The sequence below is a fragment of the Lactuca virosa genome, chromosome 5 (assembly GCF_052849685.1).
Source record: "Lactuca virosa cultivar CGN04683 chromosome 5, Lactuca_virosa_CGN04683_v6, whole genome shotgun sequence".
In the NCBI taxonomy this organism is placed as follows: Eukaryota; Viridiplantae; Streptophyta; class Magnoliopsida; order Asterales; family Asteraceae; genus Lactuca; species Lactuca virosa.
In genome coordinates this window covers 319,829,817-319,852,538 of record NC_136430.1, presented here as the reverse complement: position 1 = coordinate 319,852,538, position 22,722 = coordinate 319,829,817, and the positions used below count along the sequence as shown (strand labels likewise).

General features: G+C 36.6%; 1 protein-coding gene across 2 annotated transcripts; it reads right to left on the bottom strand.

The window, feature by feature from the left end:
• Nucleotides 1-4,536: 4,536 nt before the first annotated feature.
• Nucleotides 4,537-13,391, bottom strand: LOC145115285 (KH domain-containing protein HEN4-like). 2 transcript variants are annotated; one of them, XM_079051554.1, is made up of 6 exons: nt 12,545-13,391; nt 11,339-11,782; nt 10,984-11,256; nt 10,605-10,865; nt 10,390-10,533; nt 4,537-4,798 (listed from the first exon to the last, which is right to left on the bottom strand). In XM_079051554.1, the coding sequence occupies exons 1-6, from the start codon at nt 13,151-13,153 to the stop codon at nt 4,661-4,663; spliced, it is 1,869 nt and encodes a 622-aa protein (XP_078907680.1). In that variant the 5' UTR covers nt 13,154-13,391; the 3' UTR covers nt 4,537-4,660. The 2 variants fall into 2 exon arrangements, with proteins under 2 accessions (XP_078907680.1, XP_078907679.1); XM_079051553.1 differs by lacking the exon at nt 4,537-4,798 and adding an exon at nt 9,897-10,278 and having other exon boundaries at nt 12,545-13,388.
• Nucleotides 13,392-22,722: the final 9,331 nt, after the last annotated feature.

Below are 22,722 nucleotides of genomic sequence, written 5' to 3'. Positions count from 1 at the left end.
TGTTGCGGAATTTGTTCCCAGTAAAACATGATAAATACGTTATCAAAGCATTTCCGAAGAAAAGTATTTTTATTCATTTTAAAACATTTGGGATGTCATCGTCAATACAGAAACATAAGCATAAACAGAACTTACATTCATTATCATTAGTGATTTATATCTCCTTAATCTCTCAGTGTAATGTGACTTCATATCAACACCTGTGATATAAATAAACTGAGTGAGTCAGGTTGGGAAACCCGGTGAGTACATAGGGTTTTCAACCCACAATAAATAAGTTTATTAACTTTATCAAACCAAACAAACCCGATTACCCATTCCCGTTATCCTCACTTTACGTCCCTAAAACATCTAACACAAGGGACCTAGTCTAAGGGACTTTCATCGGGGTGACAACACATGCTTCGGGGGTTCCTCAGCAATTCATGTCAAATAAGGCAACCATGTGGGGGATGGAGTACTGCTGGTGAGCACACAGTTCAAATAAACACCTACAGGTTGCGAGTCTGCTAGCGTTCCACTGGACTATCTAGAATAGTCCGTGGTCGTCATCTATACTCTACTAGATGACTGGATCATCAATAACATCTATATCGAGGCCTCTCATTATTTTATTTGGTCACACAACAACTATTACATCTACCCATGTTTTACCCAACACGTTTTGTAGATATAAAATACATATACAATTTAAATCATTTAAAACGTGTATAAAAATATTTCACCCAGCATAGACAACAAGTATTCAGACAATATGCACACATAGCACGTAATTTATATTAAATACTTCATATCTATGTGTAAGATGAAAGGGACCATGCACTCACTTGAAAAGGTGGTGATTCCGAACTCAGACAGCGCTTCGCTTCTTAAAAATAATTTCCTTCGACGAAACCTACTATTATTACCACTAGAGTTTAGTATATTATTCGCCGAGACTAATTAATAGTCTAGCTATTATTACTATTATATAAGCGTAAAAAATACTTATATAACCCATAATAATAGCCCAAGTACTAATTATAAGTTCCTAATAACGTTACTATAATTAAATAAAAACTATATTAAAAATAGCGTAGGTGTAGCTCACTTACAGCGAATTTTATAGAAAACCGGGCTTTGCTTGGAGTAGCGTTCCCGAGCCGAAAAGCTTTTCTTCTCGGAGCCGTCGAGCACTCCGGGGCTTCCGCCTCGTGCTAGGGAGGTTCCCTAGGCTTTTCGGGGCTAGAGAGAGGTTCTAGAGAGAGAGTAAAGAGAAGAACGAATGGGAAAGGTGTAAAGAAAATGAGGGTGGGAGAGGTTCTATTTATAGGGTGAAAAATGGCTGAACTTGGTGCCACATGTCACCATCTAGTGGCAAGACTTGGGGAGAAAGCAATGGCCAAGATTGTGCCACATCACCCATTTTCGCACAGCACACTTCCGACTTCTAAAATCCGTAACTTTCACATACGACCTCCGTTTTTGACGTTTTTTATATCCACGCGTAGGTAAAAATAAGATCTACAACTTTCATTTTGACTCTGTCGGCTAATTATCGACCGATCTTAAATTTAACAGTACGAGGAGATTATACTGTTAAATGTCCGCGTAAAATTCATAACTTCTACATACAGACTCTGTTTTCGTCTGTCTTTTCACCGTTGAGTTCCTATTAATGAGATCTTCAATTCTCATTTAGGTCGCGCAGGCCAAAAACCGCTCGATCTAAAATTCGAGTTTCGGGCTGTGCACTGTTAAGCCAAATCTTAGAAAATTCATAACTTCCTCATACGAAGTCAGATTTGGGTGTTCGTTTTTTGTATGTTCTCGGTTTAACGTATACTACAACTTTTGTTTAGATTTCTAAGGCTAAAAATTCCTCCATCGTAAATTCACTATTTACGTCTCACGGTGTCGTGCCGGTTTTGCCGTAAAACTTCGACGGACCATAACTTCTTCGTTATAACTCGGATTTCAACGTTCTTTATATGTACGGAACCCTTGAGACGTATTCTAAAACTTGGTTAAGATTATTTATTCTAAATAATCTTTTGTCAAAAAGTCATTTTCGACCCCTATTATCTCTAAATTGACTAGCCCGGATCTACGGGCGTTACAATGCAGGGTTGTGCTAATGGATAGGACAACATAGACCATGACCCAGTGCTTCCAAATTTATAAGGTCCCATTTTTATATAACTTATTAGGCTAATATAGAAAAAACCAATATACCATCTATAGCGACTGAGCGGAAAAATGAAACCAAAACAGAATCAACAGAGAAGACTACGCGATGTGTCATTCTTCTGGAATAATCATCGCATTAAGCTTCTCACCACCATCAATCGAAAGACTATGAGTTAATTTTGATTTTTTCAACAGTAACAAAATAAAATAAAATTGATTCATAATAATTCGATTATGGTTTTTTTTTTCACGCAACCTTTTGATTTTCAATTTCGGTTTCTGTTTTTTGATTTCCGATTTCAATATTTCTTAATACATCAATTATGATAATATGATTTCACACATTATTCAAAAAAAAAAAATTGATCTTGCATTCGTGTTAATATGATTTCCGACAACCTCACTAATTCTGATTTATGATTTCATATTTAAGTTAATATGGTTTCTAATTCGTGTAAATTGTATGATTTCGTTATGGTACACTTCTTTCATATTAGTCTTCGGATAAAAAATTAATTTATATGCTTTTATTCTATTTTTTTTGTAGATAACTTAAAATTTCAATATTACAAGTTTTGAAATCCTTGTTGTCGGAGCTTAGAAAACGAATCAAAAACCATTATCTATGTTATTGGAAAATGATTCACATAAGAAGTTCTCAATTAGGTGTTTTCGTTTCCTTTACTTGTTTTTCTTTTCTCATTGTTTTATAAGTTTAAAATAATAACACATTGCCTAGAAAATATTTATCTGGCTGCGAGAAAAGAAAAAACAAGAAACTAATACTATTACAAAAACGATATAAGAATAAATTTATAACAAGGGCGTAATTTAAAAAAAAGCAAAAACAATAAAGCTACCCTCATGCATTATTTTTTTGGATTGTAAGACCATCCCCATTGGCAACCAAATGCTTGGTTGGTTGCCATATTTCAATTAAGAAAAATTAAAAAATCCTTTAAGACTCACAACTAGGTCGCTCCACCAAACCTCAAGTTGTCATTTTTATTTATTATTTATTTGTTAAACATTATGTTGTAATTAGTTTAATTTTATTTTTATTAAAAAAATAAACAAAACACACTAAAATACGTAAAATAATTTTGTCTACAAATAAAAACCAATATTGATATATTTTAAGAATTTTTTTTTTATAATTTTTTTATATTGTCTATATAATCTTAAAACAGTAAAAAAAATTGGAAGGTATAATATTTAGATTGTATAATATAATAAAAATCAATTATAAATAATATAAAATTTTGGTTTGGGTTGGGTTGCTGATGGGTATGAAAAATTGGTTTAGTTGGATTGTGTAGGTGGAAGAAAGATAAATTATTTTTTTAATTGATTGTTGGGTTGGTTTTGGTTGTGAATGAGAGTAGTCTAAGGGCCTCATTTTCTTTATTTTACCATGAACCTCAAATCGGCTTGGACCACTCTGTCAATATGCAATTGGAAAATATAACAAAAATAATGCGACTTATTCATCGTGCATATCCTCCTAGGAATGTTGGTGAATGACATTTGGTGATATCATTGGACGTTAAAACTTTTACACATTGGTCATCATGTAGTTTAAATTTAAGAAATACATTGAAGATATAATATTACTCGTATTATTAATTTGTATTCCCAATATAACCATATAAATGGTTCTATGTATGTATTGTGATTTGTGAGAGAGACAACACGAGATCCCCTGAAAAGTGAAAACCAAACAAACCAAAGCTTCAAGAAAATCATGAACGTAGATGAAGAAATTGAGCAACTCAAAGAAGAAATCAAACGACTTGGCCACAAACAAAACGATGGATCTTACAAGGTAACCTCACCCACCAAATTCACATACGTTTTCTTCATATGTTCTTCATATTTACATCAATGTTCAGAGAATTTGATATGAAATTTGGTGTAATTGAATTGTTGTTTGCTAATGGCGGATCTATAATGTGTTTTTATTTATCTATAAATTTAGTGCGATAATGCGTTATATGCTTGCACATTATAGTTTTTTCTATTGATATCATGATTGAACCTTTCAATCAACAATTTTTTTTCTCATTTTTGATACAAAATTTTGATTAAAATTGATGATGAAGGTGACATTTGGCGTGCTGTTCAACGATGACAGATGTGCAAACATCTTCGAGGCGCTTGTAGGGACACTAAGAGCAGCCAAAAAACGTAAAATTATGACATATGATGGAGAGTTACTACTACAAGGTGTTCATGACAATGTTGAGATAATACTAAAAGAAGCAGCATGATTCATCCATATAATCACAAAGTCTACATTTTTCATGTTTTACTTTTCTTGAATGTTAGACCAAAACCCTCCAATGTCTATAATACAAGATGCTATAACTTACGGGATGTTTATAGTTACTTTGAATTCATTGGGGCTTAGTTTCAAAAAGACAAAAGATGTAATGAAATTACTTTTTTAACTTGCTGTATGTAAAATAAATTGTGTGATTTTGGTTGTTTGTTATGATTGGTCTGCAAGTATGAATGCTTGAAGGAGACTCTGAGCAGATTGGGTTTCATTGGGAGTACCCGAAATAACCACAATGTGATCACTTGTTCCTGAACGTGGCTCATGCACTACCACTTTTGCACCTGAAATCTCTAGTATAACACTTGTATAGTATAGTAATTGTATAAACACAGACCAATATATCAAAATAACTCTTTGATTTATAATTGGAAATATCACTCAAAAACCAATTATAAATCAAAGAGTTATTTTGATATATTGGTCTGTGTTTATACAATTACTATACTATACAAGTGTTATACTAGAATTGGTATCAGAGCTCAAGAACAGGGGCTTTGAATTCATACCTGGTGATCAAGAAGGACACCAGTAAAAGAAAATGTCCGATGTTGAAGATGATCGAAGTGGGGGTGCTGCTGCTCCTCCGACGAGAATCAAGGAAGTCGGAACCACATCAGTGGCCTGCCCAATGTTAACCCAGACAAATTACACTGTCTGGGCTCTACGCATGAAGGTCGTCCTGCGTATACACAAGGTTTGGTCAGAAATCGAACCTGGAACAACTAAAGTTGAAGAAAAAGACTGCTTAGCAGTAGGCTTACTATATCAAGCAATTCCCGAAGCACTTATGATGCAAATTGGGGATGTCAGCTCCGCAAAGGCTCTCTGGGAAGCAATCAAGGCCCGTCACGTTGGCGCTGATCGGGTGAAAGAAGCCCGGCTTCAAACCCTGAACACCGATTTCGATCGGTTGAGGATGAATGAAACGGAGACCATCGACTCTTTCACTGGAAAGCTCTCCGGTTTAGCTTCGAAATCTGCATCGCTTGGTGAAACGATAGACGAATCGAAGCTTGTGAAGAAGCTTCTGAAGGTCGTTCCCAGACGATTCATCCATTTGGTAGCATCACTCGAGCAGGTGCTCGATCTGAAATCCGTGGGCTTCGAGGACGTAGTCGGACGTCTGAAAGCTTACGAAGAGAGAATAAGAGAGACAGATGATAGCGGAGATGGTGGCGCGAAGGTGTTGTTTGCCTCAAGATCGACTGGCGGCTGGAGCGGTGGTGGAGCGTCTGGTTCGTCCGGAGGATCGTCGGGAGGGAAGGAGTCGAATAAGGGAAGAAAAGGGGGTTCGGGGGGTTTTAATCGAACCGGGTCAGGTGGATCCGGTGGAGCCGGGTCTTCGAATGGATCCGGGTCAAAATCAACCCGACCCAATTCGGCCCAAAACAATAATAAGCCCAATAACCGGCCCAATTCTAATTCGGACTCGAACAGTAACCCGAAAAAAGATCTGTCAAAAATTATTTGTTACAGATGCGATAAATCGGGCCATTACGCATCAAAATGTCCGGACCGAACCCAAAAATTCCAAGAAAGTAATTTTACTGAACACGACGATGCCGATGAAACAGTATTTCTACACGAGTCCGTATTTTTGAACGAAGAGAAGGTGATACCGTCTCGATACAACTCACAAGAAAACGATGTGTGGTATTTGGACAACGGGGCAAGTAATCACATGACAGGAAATCGTTCATTTTTCTCCGAACTCGACGAAGGAATAACCGGAAAGGTCAAATTCGGTGATAATTCGTGTGTCGAAATAAAAGGGAAAGGCTCAATTGTTTTCCAAGGAAAATCGGGGCAACAACGATTGATAACGGAGATTTATTTCATTCCGGATTTGAAAAATAATATTTTCAGTCTCGGACAAGCAACCGAAGCCGGGTGCGATATTCGGATGAAAGACAACTATTTGACAATGCATGATGCCGACAACTGCTTATTAATGAAGGTACAAAGAACTCCAAATCGCCTTTATAAAATACAGTTGCCTATTGGAGTACCTATTTGCCTTCATAGAAGACTGAGTGAAGACACGTGGCACTGGCATGCAAGACTTGGACACATCAATTTCGAGTCAATGAAAAAGATGTCCAAGAAAGGTCTAGTCAAAGGGTTACCCCATTTTGACAGTGAAAATCAATTGTGTGAATCTTGTTTGGTGGGCAAGCAAACAAGAAAGTCATTTCCATTAATGACGACGTACAAAGCAACACGGCCATTGGAGCTAGTTCACGGTGATTTATGTGGTCCGATAACACCGTCAACGAAGGGTCAAAATCGATACATTTTCACACTAATTGACGATTTTTCACGGTATATGTGGATTTTTCTCTTAAAAGAGAAAAATGAGGCGTTTTTACACTTCAAAAAATTTAAAGCTTTGGCGGAGAATGAGCTCGGAAAGTCTTTAAAGGTGTTTCGAAGTGATCGAGGAGGTGAGTTTACTTCGCTCGAGTTTAATTCCTTTTGTGATATGAATGGAATCAAACGCCATCTTACCGCCCCATATTCACCATAACAAAATGGTATTGTGGAACGAAGAAACAGAACACTTATGGACATGACACGAAGTATCATGAAGGCGATGCATGTTCCAAACTATCTATGGGGAGAAGCGGTAAAACATTCCACAAACCTGGTCAACCGTGTTTACACAAGAGTACTTGGTGATACAACTCCGTACGAGAAGTTGTATAAAAGAAAACCTAATTTGGAGAACGTACGCATCTTTGGGTGTTTAGCGTATGCAAAAGTTGAACCGGTAAACGTGAAAAAATTGGATGCAAGATCAAGACCATTGGTTCATCTTGGTTCTGAACCGGGTACAAAAGCCTATCGGTTATTTAACCCGATTACACAAAAAATAATCGTAAGTCGAGACGTTATTTTTAATGAAACCAAAGGATGGAATTGGGTTAACGAAGCTACACCTGACAATGAAGAACCAGGATCATTCATAGTACCATGGGATTTACCGGAAGATAAGGCAAACAACAACCAAGGAAACGAAGTAAACAACGAACCAAACGAATCAGATCACGAGATTGAAGACGGAGTGGAGGTACAAGAAAATGAGCAACCAAGTCCGATCAACAACAACGTGAACAATGTTCAAAACCAAAGGCCCACAAGACAAAAGGTGCTTCCAATTCGATTACGAGATTATGTACTTTATGTTGATGAAATTGAAGAACTTCTCCTAGCAACCAATGACGAGCCGGTATCGGTTGAAGAGGCGAAGAAAGAACCAGAGTGGGTCAAAGCCATGAATACAGAGATCAATTCAATCAACAAGAACAATACTTGGTCTCTCGTAAACAAACCTATGGGGGTGAAGCCCATTGGACTCAAATGGGTGTTCAAGCTGAAGAAAAATGCAGATGGCACCATAAACAAACACAAGGCGAGGTTGGTTGCTAAAGGGTACGTACAACAACCTGGTATTGACTTTCAAGAAGTATTTGCTCCGGTAGCTCGCATCGAAACCATACGGTTTCTCATTGCCTTAGCCGCTACCAATGGATGGGAGCTTCACCACTTGGATGTCAAGACGGCTTTCTTACATGGAGAGTTGAGAGAAACCGTCTATGTGTATCAACCGGAAGGCTACATAAGGAAAGGCGACGAGCACAAGGTGTACCGTCTTTCAAAAGCACTATATGGTCTTAGACAAGCACCGAGAGCATGGAATACAAAACTTGATGGGATTTTGAAAGGAATGAAATTTCATAAGTGCATGAAAGAACCATTGGTGTACCGGAAGAACGAAGGATCCAACTTGCTAATTTTAGCAATCTATGTTGATGATTTGTTTGTCACAGGTACAAATTTGAGCATGATCAAAAGGTTCAAATTTGAAATGTCCAAGAACTTCGAGATGTCTGATCTTGGAAGATTAACTTACTACCTGGGCATTGAAGTCAAACAAGAAGAATCAGGGATTACTATAAACCAAGAAGCGTATGCTAGACGCATTCTAAAAGAAGCCGGTTTACACGATTGCAATCCGACCCACATTCCCATGGATCCAGGAACCAAAATGTCGAAGGCCGAAGATGAACCCGAAATCGACCCGACACAATACCGAAAGTTGGTAGGATGCCTTAGATATCTCTTGCAGACAAGACCCGATATGGCATATGCGGTTGGAGTTGTTAGTCGATACATGCAAAATCCAAGAGAATCACATGGTGTTGCAATCAAACACATCCTAAGGTACTTACGTGGAACAACGTCACATGGAATCAAGTACGAGAGGATGGGGCAAAACCGGATCATTGGTTACAGCGATAGTAGTCACAATGTCGACCCGGACGACGGAAGAAGCACAACCGGTCACATTTTCTACTATGGGTTGTCTCCAATAACATGGTGTTCTCAAAAGCAAGATACTGTTGCTTTATCATCTTGCGAGGCGGAGTTCATGGCTGCAACTGCGGCTGCATGTCAAGCAATATGGCTTCAAGATTTGCTAGGCGAAATCATGAACAAAGCACAAGAGAAGGTGGTCCTAAGAGTTGATAACAAGTCAGCTATCGAACTCACGAAGAATCCTGTTTTTCACGGAAGAAGCAAACACATTCACACGAGGTTTCACTTCATTCGTAAGTGTGTTGAAAAGGAACAAGTGGAGGTGAAGTACATTCCAGGTGAAGAACAAAAGGCAGACATTCTCACAAAACCATTGGCTCGAACCAAGTTCAAGACAATGCGGGACTTGATCAGGATCGAAGACATCTTTAGAAGGACTTAAAGATTGGCGGTGATCGGGAATCTCTAGAAGGACTTAGAGATTCGGGGGTGATTGTTGGAATCTTAAGTCATCATTTCCCTCCACCCATGTCTTCCACTCCTAAAAGGCTAACACAATTTCTGGAACAAAGTAAGGGACACCAACAAGTGGTTGGGTCTCATGTGTATTAATTATAGGATTAAAATGATTCTATCAATCCTATATATTCAGTGTATTACCAAGAGGGTTAACACACACCAAAACACAGCAACATACATAGACATATACACATATATATGTAATTGGTTTTTGAGTTATATTTCCAATCAATTAAAGAGTTATTTTGATATATATATATATTTATCTATAAATTTAGTGCGATAATGCGTTATATGCTTGCACATTATAGTTTTTTCTATTGATATCATGATTGAACCTTTCAATCAACAATTTTTTTTCTCATTTTTGATACAAAATTTTGATTAAAATTGATGATGAAGGTGATATTTGGCGTGCTGTTCAACGATGACAGATGTGCAAACATCTTCGAGGCGCTTGTAGGGACACTAAGAGCAGCCAAAAAACGTAAAATTGTGACATATGATGGAGAGTTACTACTACAAGGTGTTCATGACAATGTTGAGATAATACTAAAAGAAGCAGCATGATTCATCCATATAATCACAAAGTCTACATTTTTCATGTTTTACTTTTCTTGAATGTTAGACCAAAACCCTCCAATGTCTATAATACAAGATGCTATAACTTACGGGATGTTTACAGTTACTTTGAATTCATTGGGGCTTAGTTTCAAAAAGACAAAAGATGTAATGAAATTACTTTTTTAACTTGCTGTATGTAAAATAAATTGTGTGATTTTGGTTGTTTGTTATGATTGGTCTGCAAGTATGAATGCTTGAAGGAGACTCTGAGCAGATTGGGTTTCATTGGGAGTACCCGAAATAACCACAATGTGATCACTTGTTCCTGAACGTGGCTCATGCACTACCACTTTTGCACCTGAAATCTGCTTTACATAAAACAAAAATGCTTATTATATATTTATTTATAGCAATCTACAAACCAATTTTCAATGCTATAATAGAAAAGAAAATGGAAGTAGAATTGTAACAATTACCTGTCTTAAACGAGTGAGATTGCTTCCATTCTCCCCATAAACCAAAGCAATGACAGTTTGGGGTACTAGAATTTCCACACTCATGTTACTCACTATAGCAGATCTACCTAAAGAAGTTGACCCTGTGCTAATATCCTGTCCCACCTGCAATAAATAAAGAAACAATTCAATTCTCAAACATCAAAAATAGGAAGAAAAAAGAAATTGAATATTACCGGAAGGTGCCATTGTCCAGGTGTCAGAGGACGATCTATGCTGCTACTTGAGACTTTGAGATTATCCATAGCTTGAGTTAAATTAGTATTATGCTGATTAGGATAATGTGACGTGGCAACACAAGATTGATGATGTGTATATGTGCCCTTGGTTGTTCCAGTTCCATGGCTATTTGACATTTTATTTGAGAATGAGTTGTTTCTTAGTCTTCCAGTAACACTGTATAAAGCATCTCGTACATTTATCATCTCTCCTGTCATCTTTTTTTTTTTTTTTTAAAATAAAAAAAATAAAAATGAAGTTTCATTTAATCTATAATTACAACAGATAATTTGTATGTATATAGTAAATTGGTTAAATGAAAAAAATAGCGCTCACCAACACTACTTGATCAGTTTCAGGTGCACACTTAGGAACTTGATGATCACCAACTATCTTTATAAAAGCACCAGTCACCTTTCTCATATCTGCAACTATGGACCCACCTTTACCCAACAGACAACCCATTTGGTTTTGTGAAATCACAAGTCTAGCAGAAACCTGGGCCCCACTTGATGCCATATCCATCCCCTTTTGAAACCCAGACTCAACAGACCTATTGAATACAAGAATCACTGCATTTTGTGCAGCTGAGTTTCTTGACTCTGCACTCTTCTCACAATACAAAAAGAAACAGATTAAAATGATAAATTATATAAATCATAGTATGAAAGTAAGTAAGTAAGCAGCAAACCTCCATTGCAGAAATGGTGATCAATCTTTCATCACAATCAGAAACGGGAGCTCCAATTGCTATATGGGCACCTGATTCGTTTTGAATGGCTTGAATGATTGTCCCTGATTTGCCTATCAAGCTACCCACTTTATCACTGGAATACAGAATCCTGAAAACTATTTCCTTCTGGGATTCCATGTCAGCATCTATGGATGTTGGGGGGTGAGGGTGAGGGTGAAGGTGAAAACCTTGACCTTGACTTCGTGGTGGAGGCAAGTCAAAGTCTGAGTGTGTGTGTGTGGGGGAATTGGAAATCCCATTGGGTATGAGATCCCATGGAGCTGTAGTGTGGGTCCTACCTACAACTCCCCTTGTCTTTTGACTTTGAGCATGGGTGCAATCTTGAATGCAACGAGTCACAGCAATAAGTGCCTTTTTAATGGCCAAAATATCACCCTCAATCTGCAACAAACATATGAATTATTAAATTTAGATATATTGAATACAAATACATGTATCAACTCAAACTTGAAGGACCAAATTACACATGAACGTTTAAAACCAAATTAGGTGTTATACAGAGACTAGATATCTATCTCTCGTGTGTGCAAAAGAGGTTAATGCCATTCTAATACTCATCATAAAAAGTAGTCCTAAAAAGTTTGTTAATCCAACTGAGGTTGAATAAAGCAAATATTAACACAAAAAAAAAGATAAACTAATTGTCTTGTCTTAAAGCTTTTCCATGCATTTGAAAAATAGAAAATTGTGGGGTTATCTTAAAAGCAAATGTCTCCAGACAAAAATTAGGTAAAAAGATATTCAAAGAACACCCAAGATTTGAACTTGTGTTCGGATTGGTACTGAGGGAATATTGTACACCCATCAATAAAGAACATTCTTGGCCAAAATACCATAAAAAACATTACTCTAGTGAGCAATTTTGGAAAAAAAGTGCTCCTTTTGAATTTAAATGTTCCCAACATGCCCATAATGGGAGTCTTTTTGCAAAGAACAGCCATTGTTTCTACATCTTCATAACAATCATCAATGATCCGTAATGTAAAGAAGACAGTGATTTCAAGAAATTAATCGCAAACAAAATGCAAAACCCGTCACATCAGTGAAAATTCTGCAACAATGAGTTTGATTAAGAATCTAGGACTACTTCTCAGTGGGGCATAAAATCAAACAGTTTAAAGGCAATAGAAACGAGATGCTAACCTCGACCATTTCATCTGTAGGAAGTGCACATGAAGGAAGCTTATCTTGAACTAAAATCCTAACCCTACATCCAGTATCCTTCCTGATCTTCTCGATCACTTTCCCCCCTTTCCCGATCACAGACCCGATAACACTCTTATCGGCTAGTAATCGACACGAAGCTACTCCCCCAGGGGCAAAATACCCTCCATCGGCCTCCGCAGCAACAAGTAAAATCCTCTCAAACACCTTAACCAACGCCTCCTGTGCTGCTGAAACCTCACTATATCCACTACCTTCATCAGAATTTTTGTTTAGTTGATTATTATGTTCAATGAATGATATTGTTTTGTTCGCTGCGCTGTTGGCGATGACAGTGATCACACGGTCGTCGGAATCAGGAGGCGGGTCCTCGACCCGAATTTTGGCTGAGGTTTCCTGCTGCAACTGTTTGATGATAACGCCGGATTTCCCGATGACCCCGCCAATGCGAGAAGCATGGCAGAGGAGGCGGAAGCAGGTGCAGCCGGCATGGACGGTAAGAGGCGGCTGTTTTGATTTGTAGCGCTTGGGACCACCGTTGACGGTGACGGCGGCGATGGTGGGAGGACTATTGATGGGTTCGAACATTGTGGGTGCGGCGCGGCGGCGATTGGATGGGAAGGGGAAGGGAGAAAGGTAGGTCCTACTCCTACTACATCAGAGGAAGATTGATTCGAATCTTTAACGACTTGAGTAAAATCAGCATGAAATCTTTTTGATTGATTCGAGTCCAGAAATAGATTGTTGATTTTGATAATTACGCAGATTTCTTCGTTTCCATTTCCAGGAAGGCGATGTCCCCTTTCTCATACAAATCCAGTTTTTATTGCCTTACTAAATTACTAATAATAATAATAACTAGAAAGGTTACCCCCTACGCGGGGCAGAAGCTTTCAATATTGTTTGCGAATCGATAAATATGACAGACATAGAAAGTGCAATGATGAAAAGCTCGGACTTTGCCCCGGACCGTTTTTTTCATGTTTTTATGAAAAAATGTAAAAGTTTTGACTGCAAGAACCAGAAGTGTCAAAATGGCTAAAGAATTAAAGGGGTAGAAATTAGCAACTTTTTAGAAAATGGATCAAAGTTGTCAAACCGTTAAAGTTTTGTGGCCAAACTTTAAAGATTAAAAGGTTTCTAAAAAGTGTAAAAATATTGATTGTAAGAACCAAAAGTGTCAAAATGGTTAAAGAATGAGGAGCAAAGTTGCCAAAAAACATCCATGAAAAAATATAAAAGTTTTGACTGCAAGGACCAGAAGTGTGAAAATGGTTAAAGAATTAAAGGGATAGAAATTTACAACTTTTTAGAAAGGGATCAAAGTTGTCAAACCGTTAAAGTTTTGTTGTCAAACTTTAAATATTAAAAGGTTCCTAAAAAATGTAAAAATATTGATTGCAAGGACCAAAAGTGTCAAAATGGTTAAAGAATGAGGAGCAGAGTTGCCAAAAAACATCCAAATTTATTATTCTTAACTTTGAAGCCCAATAATAATACAGGAATCAATTCTGCCAAAAAAAAATTAACAAATTTACTATTCATTTTCTTCGTAACTTTAATATATATATATATATATATATATATATATATATATATATATATATATATAAAATAGTAATGGGTGCTTTTAGTGGCATTAATGAATGGCAAAAACATCCTACAATTCAATGATAACTTAATAAATTTATTCAAAAGTGGTGGTGCAGCTTGTTTTAGTTATTCAATAATCTCCTTTAAAATGATCATTTTTAAATATAAAAATTGTTATTTGATCAATTTCTTGATATTTAATAAAACATGTTTTAACAAAACGGTGTTCACATATGGATCGGAATGCATGACACATTTGGCCTTTGGGCATTATTAGATTAGCTAATCACAAACATGGCATAAAAAACTTAATGAACATTTAAGTCCTAGGAAATTACGAGAATTGGCATTATTTTCATAAAAATATGATCGGTAGATACGGTCAATTATATGTATGTATTTAGAATAATTTTGTGATTCAAAGGTATTTATTGATTACAATGCAGACTTTATGCTAATAGTAATATTAGAATATGAAAACTATATCAAACATAAATAGGGAAACTATATAAACTTAAGTATAGAAACTATGATAACATCGAATACTAATATATTATCTAATACATCCTTCAACCGTAACTTGCAACATGAGTATGACGAATGCTCAAACTGTTTTTGAAATCTTCAAACAATATTGGTCTTGATCTTGAATGAAAATTGATTAAAAAAACGATCTTTTGAATTTGATGTGATAAACTTGGAACAATGTTAATTTCATCTTCTTAGAAATGTGGTGGATGTTGAATCTTTAAAGGAATTTAATCTTTGAAATAAGCTTTGTAGAAACTAGACGTGACCATGCCTTTTAATCTTTGACATAAACTAAATCGTGTCTTTAGACTTCATTGTCCTTAGTTGTGACTTTGATCTTGTAGACATTTTGTATAGAATCTATCGGTTCAGGAGGGAAAGAAAGAAAGTAAAGAAAAATAGTTGAAAAAGGAAAACAAAATTAGAATCATGAAAATATTATGTTGCCAATAATTAGGATAACATTTTTCAAGTTATAGCAGGATCAATAAATTAGATTCATTAAAAAAACCGTTAAAGGGATTATTTAATTAGATGTCAAAATTGTTAGAATAATATTAGAATAATAAAGTGATAAAAATATTAAATGATCATTGGAAATGCTTTTATTTATGGAGCTTTTGAAAATGTTTTAAAAACCGACATTTTTAATTGAACCGATATGGTGATCAATTTTCGGTTCGATCATTGGTTCAACCGGTTTGACCGCTTGTTCAACCAACAATTTTCATATGTCTGGCGGTGGTGTGCATTGGCCTTCGAATTGTGCACACTTAAAAAATGTTCAATTTGCTTTGAAATGAACTATTTGTTTAAGAGGCTAAGGAAAATCAAACTATACAAGCCCATTATACAAGTTGAAATGGTTTTTTATTGGTTCTATTACACCAGTTCAAACCAGTTTTTGAAAAATCGTCTGGTTTAACCCGGCTTAGAAATTGACATAAAATCGGTCGTTGTTAAACCATTCTCGTCCCCGGTTTCTGTCGATGTCGGTCAGTGAATGAGTGTCTGAAATGTTGTATTAAGCTATGAATTTTGTAATAGTTTTATTTTGATGCTTTCTCCCTTTTGTTAAGGTGTGAATTTAATGTTTAAATATCTAATTTGTTGTTTGTTTTTGTTAATCTTAGTTTTAACTGCTATTAAGTTGTGAATCTAAGTTTGTTTTCTTATTTGCTATAATATTTGCATATAATATTAAGTTGTGAATTCACTGCTATTAAATTGTGAATCGAAGTTTGTTTTATTATTTGTTATAATATTTTCACATAGTTTATGCTTTATGGTTTTTATATTGTGAATTGAGTTTAAAATGTGTGTTATTATGTTAGTGTTTTCTCAATATATATATATATATATATATATATATATATATATATTAATTTAGGTTTTTAAGTTGTTATTTTTATGTTTTAATGTTTTAGTTATTGTCTTAAGCTGTGAATTTTGTGTATTAAGTTGTGATTTTTGTGTTTTAAACTGTAAATTGACTGCATTAAACTGTGAATTTCCTGTTTAAACTATAAACTGACTATATTAAGCTGTAAATTTTATGCATTAAACTGTGAATGTGTTAAGCTGTAAATATTGTGTATTATATTGTGAATTGACTGTATTAAAAATTTTAAGTTGAAAATATGGTTGTGAATTTATATTTATTGTGTATTAAATTGTTATTTTATTGTATTAAGGTGTGATTTTTGTGTTTTAAAGTATGAATTACCTACATTAAGTTGTGCATTTTATGTTTAAACTTTGAATTGACTATATTAAGTTGTGAATTTTATGTATTAAACTGTGATCTTTTGTGTTTTAAATTGTGAATTGATTGCATTAAGCTGCGGATTTTCTGTTTAAACTGTAAACTGACTATATTAAGTTGTACAATTTAATGAACTTTGTGTTAAACTATGAATGATTTGTATTAATTTTCTTGTGAATATATTTATTTTTGTGTTGTATAAATATGTAAGAATGAATTAGTTTATATAATTATTTAGCATTAAACTATAAATAAGTGAATTAATTGGTTTATTAAAATGTGAATATAATATTTTAGCTGTCAATTAATGATTTTATATATAGATATTATTTGGAAGGTATAACATCCCGAAAATTATGAGGTAAAAAATTCATTTTTAAGTCAACCAAAACATTGATTATATTTAAGTCAACATTCAATATCCTTTTTCTAAATATTCAAAAGTATTTTATAAGAAAACAGTTATCAGAATACAATCCCAAAATCATCATAATGCGGAAACATGGGTGGATGCGTTGCGATCAAGCCGGACCCTTCCCTTTTGAACCGGAAGTACCTGAAACTATAACCATAAAAACCGTAAGCACAAAGCTTAGTGAGTTCCCCAAAATACCACATACCATACATAATAATCACATACTGGGCCCCCGCCCTTCCTCGGGCCTCGCCTGGTGTCGGGTACCGCCCGGCAACGGGACCTGCCCGATATCGAGCCCCGCTCGGTATACAAATTTTTCGGTCATCAGGCCCCGCCTAGCATCGAGCCTTGCCCGGTATGCATATAAACATATACTTATACGAACACATGCGATAATCACAAAGACAATAGCATATAATACAGTCCTCGGGCCCCGCTCGACATCGAGCCTCGCTCGGTATACATACCAACGCATAATATATGCAAGAGTCGTGCAGACATCTAGCATCATAACATAATAAACCATAGGCCTGCATTGGTGCCTTAGACCCACTAAACACAGTGAGGAGACTCACCTCAATCCGTTGATAATCAAATGACTACTCGGGTTTCTGAACCGGATATCCTCGTGCCAACTAACAAAAATACAATCTTAATCATTAATTATCCCAAAACCCAAAATCCAAGGCCTACTCCATAAACCAACTTCCTAAAGGGTAAAAGACCATTTTACCCTTTTCTCATTTGGCTTAAAACCAAGGCCCGACCAAATTACACAAAAAGCCCAAAATGGCAACCCAAAGCCCAATATGGCCCAACTTCCTAATTGGGCCTAAAAACTCTCATGGGACCAATACCAAGAAAGTCCATAGCCTAACCATGGCCTAAAAAACAGAAGCTCAATGGCCCAACAAGGCCCAAACTCAAAAAGGCCCAAAATAGTTGAACTGGGGAGTACGCCATGTGTACTCGAGACGTACGCCCCGCGTACTCAGACCTGAAACATGAAGTACAAACGAGTAATGCATAATCCATCATTACGCTGAGCGTACCTCCACGTACGCCCAACGTACTCGTCTGTCACGCCCCAAAACCGGAACGGCGGAAACGTTCTGGGGTGGAGGACGTCATGTTTAGTATCACAAGACATGTATCATAGTAAGCAAAGTAATGAACAACCATTTCATTAGAAAGAAAGTGTTTACAAAGGGTGTGTTCACAAAACATAGAATACATAAGCAAATAACAATCAAGACTTGGAGCTATACTGCTCCATCTTCTGAATCCCAGTGCGAGTACCTGTCTACTAGGCTCCTGAGAATACAAGTTATTTGAAAGAGTTGATCAGCAATTAAGCTGGTGAGTTCATAAGATTTTAGTGATGTAAGTTTTAAAATGTTGTGGTAAACTGCTATTGAAAATGTAGTTGAAAAATGTAGTAAGTTGTAAGTTCTGTTTAGAAAAGCTCGCCTGTTCCTCCAGGAAATCCTATATTTCCTGCCTTGAAGAAAGATGCGTAAAAATGACTCTACAATCCTTTCTATGTGTACTAAATGGATACAAGTTACATAAAACTCAGAGTAACAAACAATCGATTGTGTGTATCCGCCCTAAAACCACAACCAAACAAGGAACATGAAATGAGGCAGATGACACACATCCCATTGGTTGTTAGATCCTTATTGTATATAACCCTGGTGTATTCCTTTGGTACTCACGGAGTTAACTGTAATAGTTCCTTTGTATTTGAATGAAAAGATTCTTTAAGAAAACCCTTATTTCTTATAATAAGATGGTGACCACAGTGATTACTTCTATAATCACTTAGTTTATACTGGCTATATATAATCTAATATCGATTAGATAGTTAATTGGGTGAATCTGCCCTAAGCCCACAACAAAACAAGGAACAGGAAGTAAGGCGGAAGGCACACATCCAACTATCTATTGGGTATTAATGATATATAACCGTACTGTATATAGTAAAGTATTATAGGGTTAGTCACCTAAGGTCCTTTGAGTTTATATTGGTTTAATAAAATGGATTAAACCCTTAACTGGTAAGTTTCTAGTTTTGTATACCAAACGTTCTGATTTGGAAAGTATGTTTTGTACTAGAAAACTGTGCATTGACTCTGTGTCCTATTACTTGACCCATACCTGGTACCCTTATGACGACTCAATGTATACTAGGCATATATATCTAGAATTGAATAGATAATAGACTGGGTGAGTCTGCTTCAAGCCCACAACCAAACAAGGAACAGGAAATGAAGCGGAGAGCACACATCTTATTACCTGTCGGATCCTATTGATATATATGTATCCTTTGATGTATACATTAAGGAATCATAAGGTTAGCATTATGGTCCTTTCTACTAAACGTAGCCTTCTACCAAGGCCTCAACTGTTATGTATGTTTGTTTCTTGTATGAGTGTGTATTTTCCCGAATGAGACTCTCATTAACTAAATATAATTTATACATTAATGACTATGTGAGGAGATCACAAAGTAAATGTAATAGGGAAAATAATGTTTTGCCTCAGCAGTGACACTGCTGGTTATGAAATACAGACTCCAGGTAGTATTAAATGTACAATACACCTCGGGGAGTCTAAAGTAGTAAAATACAGACTCCATGTAGTATTAAATGGACAATACACCTCGGGGAGTCTAAAGTAGTCTTTAATCCCAAGTTGGTTAATTAAGGGTTTAAATGTGAACTTGTATGTTACCATGCCGATCGACGGCTGAATAACTCATGACCCTCCGGTGTCATATGTAGTGAGGTAACATTCTGTCACCCCTTGGCCTTATCGGCTGGGACTGTAGCTAGCAGTCGGGGTGTGGGAGTGTCTGTCCCGTATAGATCTATACACACAATGCCCTCTCTCCCTCCAGGAGACTCTGGTTACAAGGTGATACCACAATGAAGTGTTGTATCGAGAAGTAGTATGTCACATTCTAGTTATAGTATTCAAATGTTTGTATAGTGTAGTAGTGTTCACTCTGTACTAGTATATAATATACTCTCTTGTATAGTGTATAGTGTGTATTGTTTCTCATAATAGTGTGTTCTGACTCGTGTATGAACTGACTCTAAACTATACCTATTATAGTTTACTAGTAATGTTTTCCTTGAACTGTTATTGAAAAGACTCTTTTATCTACTAAGTTATGCTTGCACTTTAAAACGGAGTTTTGGTAAAACTATAAAGTAACATAAATTTAAAAGAGTTTTTGAAATGTTTTGACAACTTATAAATGACATAAGTAGTCCTTTTGAAAATGTTTATAACAAACAATTACACAAATAACATTGTGTTCAACTTGTATCCCCCCTTAAAACATTTAAAACAGTTAAAAGATTCATTACGGGGTATGAACTCACCTGATGCGGGTGATTCAACGAATACGCGTGTAAGGATGAAAAGTTCCACGAGTGAAGTCCCCAGACACAACAAGTCCTAAATGACATACATTGGCATGTATTGACATAAATATAGTGCTTGGAAGCAACCAAATGCAAGGAAACACCTCACGGGACTAGGAAACACTTTGGCCAAGTGTTGGAATCACATGTGATTCAACTAAGGAGTGTTTAAGGCCATGGTTTGGTGTTTACGGCCAAGGGAGTTTACGGCCGTAAACTCATGGTCAAAGATGCATATGAGGTTGTTTGAAGGCTAGGGAAGCTTGAGGGACTTTTGCTCTACACAAGGATGTGCAAGACCCACTCTATGGAGAGTGTTGAGGTGTTTACGGCCAAGAGAGTTTACTCCTGGGCCGTAAACTCTCTTAATGGTCACATTTAGGGTCTCAAAGGTAAGGAGTTCCAAAGGCTTGAATGTCCCAAAGGTTAGCAAGGCCTAGAAGTGTTTAAGGTCCAAGACTTGACCTTAATTGGAGTTTACGGCCAATGGTGTTTACTCTTGGGCCGTAAACTCTCTAAATGATGAGTTTGGGGATGATTCAAGGTCTTACAAAGCACATGGGAGTGTTCTAGCCTCGAATCTAAGCCTTAGGAAGAGTTTAGGGCCGAAATGACACCTTTATAGGGGTTTACGGCCAAGGGAGATTGCTTGGCCGTAAAATCCTTCTGGGTTTGCATTCTTGATGATTTCAAGGTTCTAAGCATGAACCTTAACTAGATATCAAGTATAGGGAAGAGTACTTACGATATAGAAGCTTGAAAGGGTCGATTTTGGCCAAGAACACTAGTGTGTGTTCTTGGTGTTCTTGGTGAAACTTGAAGATTTGAAGATCTAGTCAAAATGGATGTTTTCATGGATGAAATCAAAGAGTATGACTAGTAGATGAAGGGTAACAACAAATCAAGGGAAGAACACTTACGTTTTTGAAGATCTAGGATGAAGATCGGGATGATAGTTGAGAGAGAATTGGAGTGTTCTTGAGGTTGGAATGTGAGAAATGGATGAAAATGACCAAGGACCACATATATACACTTGAGTTTACGGCCACATGAGTTTACGGCCGTAAACTCATTGGCATGGTGGCCGTGAACTCCTTGCAATGAGGTTAAGGCTTGATTTGTTGTACAATGTCTCTAGCATGTACATTCTAACACTCATTCCTTAAGTGTACTAGGCTTAAAACTCCTTAGAATGACCTTTATCTTGGCTAGAACTCATTACAAATGAGTCTGACACTCAGTTGAGTTGACTGTCTGAGCTTTAAAGGCAAAAAAATTTCGGGTTGTCACATCATCCCCCCGTTAGAGGGAATTTCGTCCCGAAATTTACTTTATTCTTAGTATTACTAGGGTTGCGCTTCTCTGCTTTGCAGAATACCTACTCATGGACCTGGTAACTTTGCCCTGGTGTTCATGATAGGATTCGTACTTGGTCCATCTATCATTACCTCGTGTATACAAGTCGTATATAATTAGGATTAGCAAGACGGTCGGATGTGCGACTCTGCCCCAGGTCCACAACCAGACAAGGAACATGAGATAGGGCGGAAACACACATACTAAATCTGTGTAATCATAATCATATACCACCCTCGCGTATCCACTGATTAGTGATAGGTGAGACGTATTTATCCTTAGCCTCTGTGCTCGAACTTGGTATGTTGGACGAGTGGCATTTCGTGACGGTTTGTTGATATCTGTCGATAAGACTTCGAAGGACAAAGTACTCTTCGCACGAGTACTTCGGGGTTTAGAATACGAAAGATAAAATTGAGGTTTAGGTCGGACTGTCGATACGAATGACGGAGGTTTCGAGAACTTGACGATCGATGCGATAGAAACATATGAACTTAGTATGGCAAGGGCCACGTCAATTCATGACGAATGATAACAACAGACTCTTTATTGAACAAAGTTTGGCCGATTGGAAAGAGATGTATGTTATATGAGGATGTATCCCTAGCGTGCTCGAAAATGTACCCTTAGTGTGTTCGAAAATGTACTCTTAGTGTGTTCGAAAATGTACTCTTAGTGAATGTTCTAGTGCTTTCTGTTTTCCCATTGATGTTAACACTTCTTCGTATCGTACCGCGATGTGCGCGTACATACCGCGAAAGTGTGTTGTTAACTAGTATCGATGCTTAAACTAAGATCCTCCTTGGTACCACTACGATCGCCCTGAATATACAAGTTATGAATAATTAAGATGAATTGGACGGTCGACTGAGTAACTCTGCCTCAAATCCACAACCAAACAAGGAACAAGAATTAAGGCGGAATCACTCATTTTGGGTCTGCAAAATCTTAGCTATGCACAACCCTTAACGTACATACTGGTCATCATAACTTCTCAAAACGGATCTCTTAGTTCTTTTTAATGTTGTGACTTATTTCAAAAAGTGAGTTATTATAATTA

Bases quoted from the DNA above. Each gene is read 5' to 3' on its own strand.
- LOC145115285 (XM_079051554.1), bottom strand. From the start codon at position 13,153: ATGTTCGAACCCATCAATAGTCCTCCCACCATCGCCGCCGTCACCGTC. The intron at 11,257-11,338 runs GTTTGCTGCTTA...TATTGTGAGAAG, and splicing joins TCACCATTTCTGCAATGGAG to AGTGCAGAGTCAAGAAACTC. The intron at 10,866-10,983 runs GTGAGCGCTATT...AAAAAAAAAAAG, and splicing joins AAACTGATCAAGTAGTGTTG to ATGACAGGAGAGATGATAAA.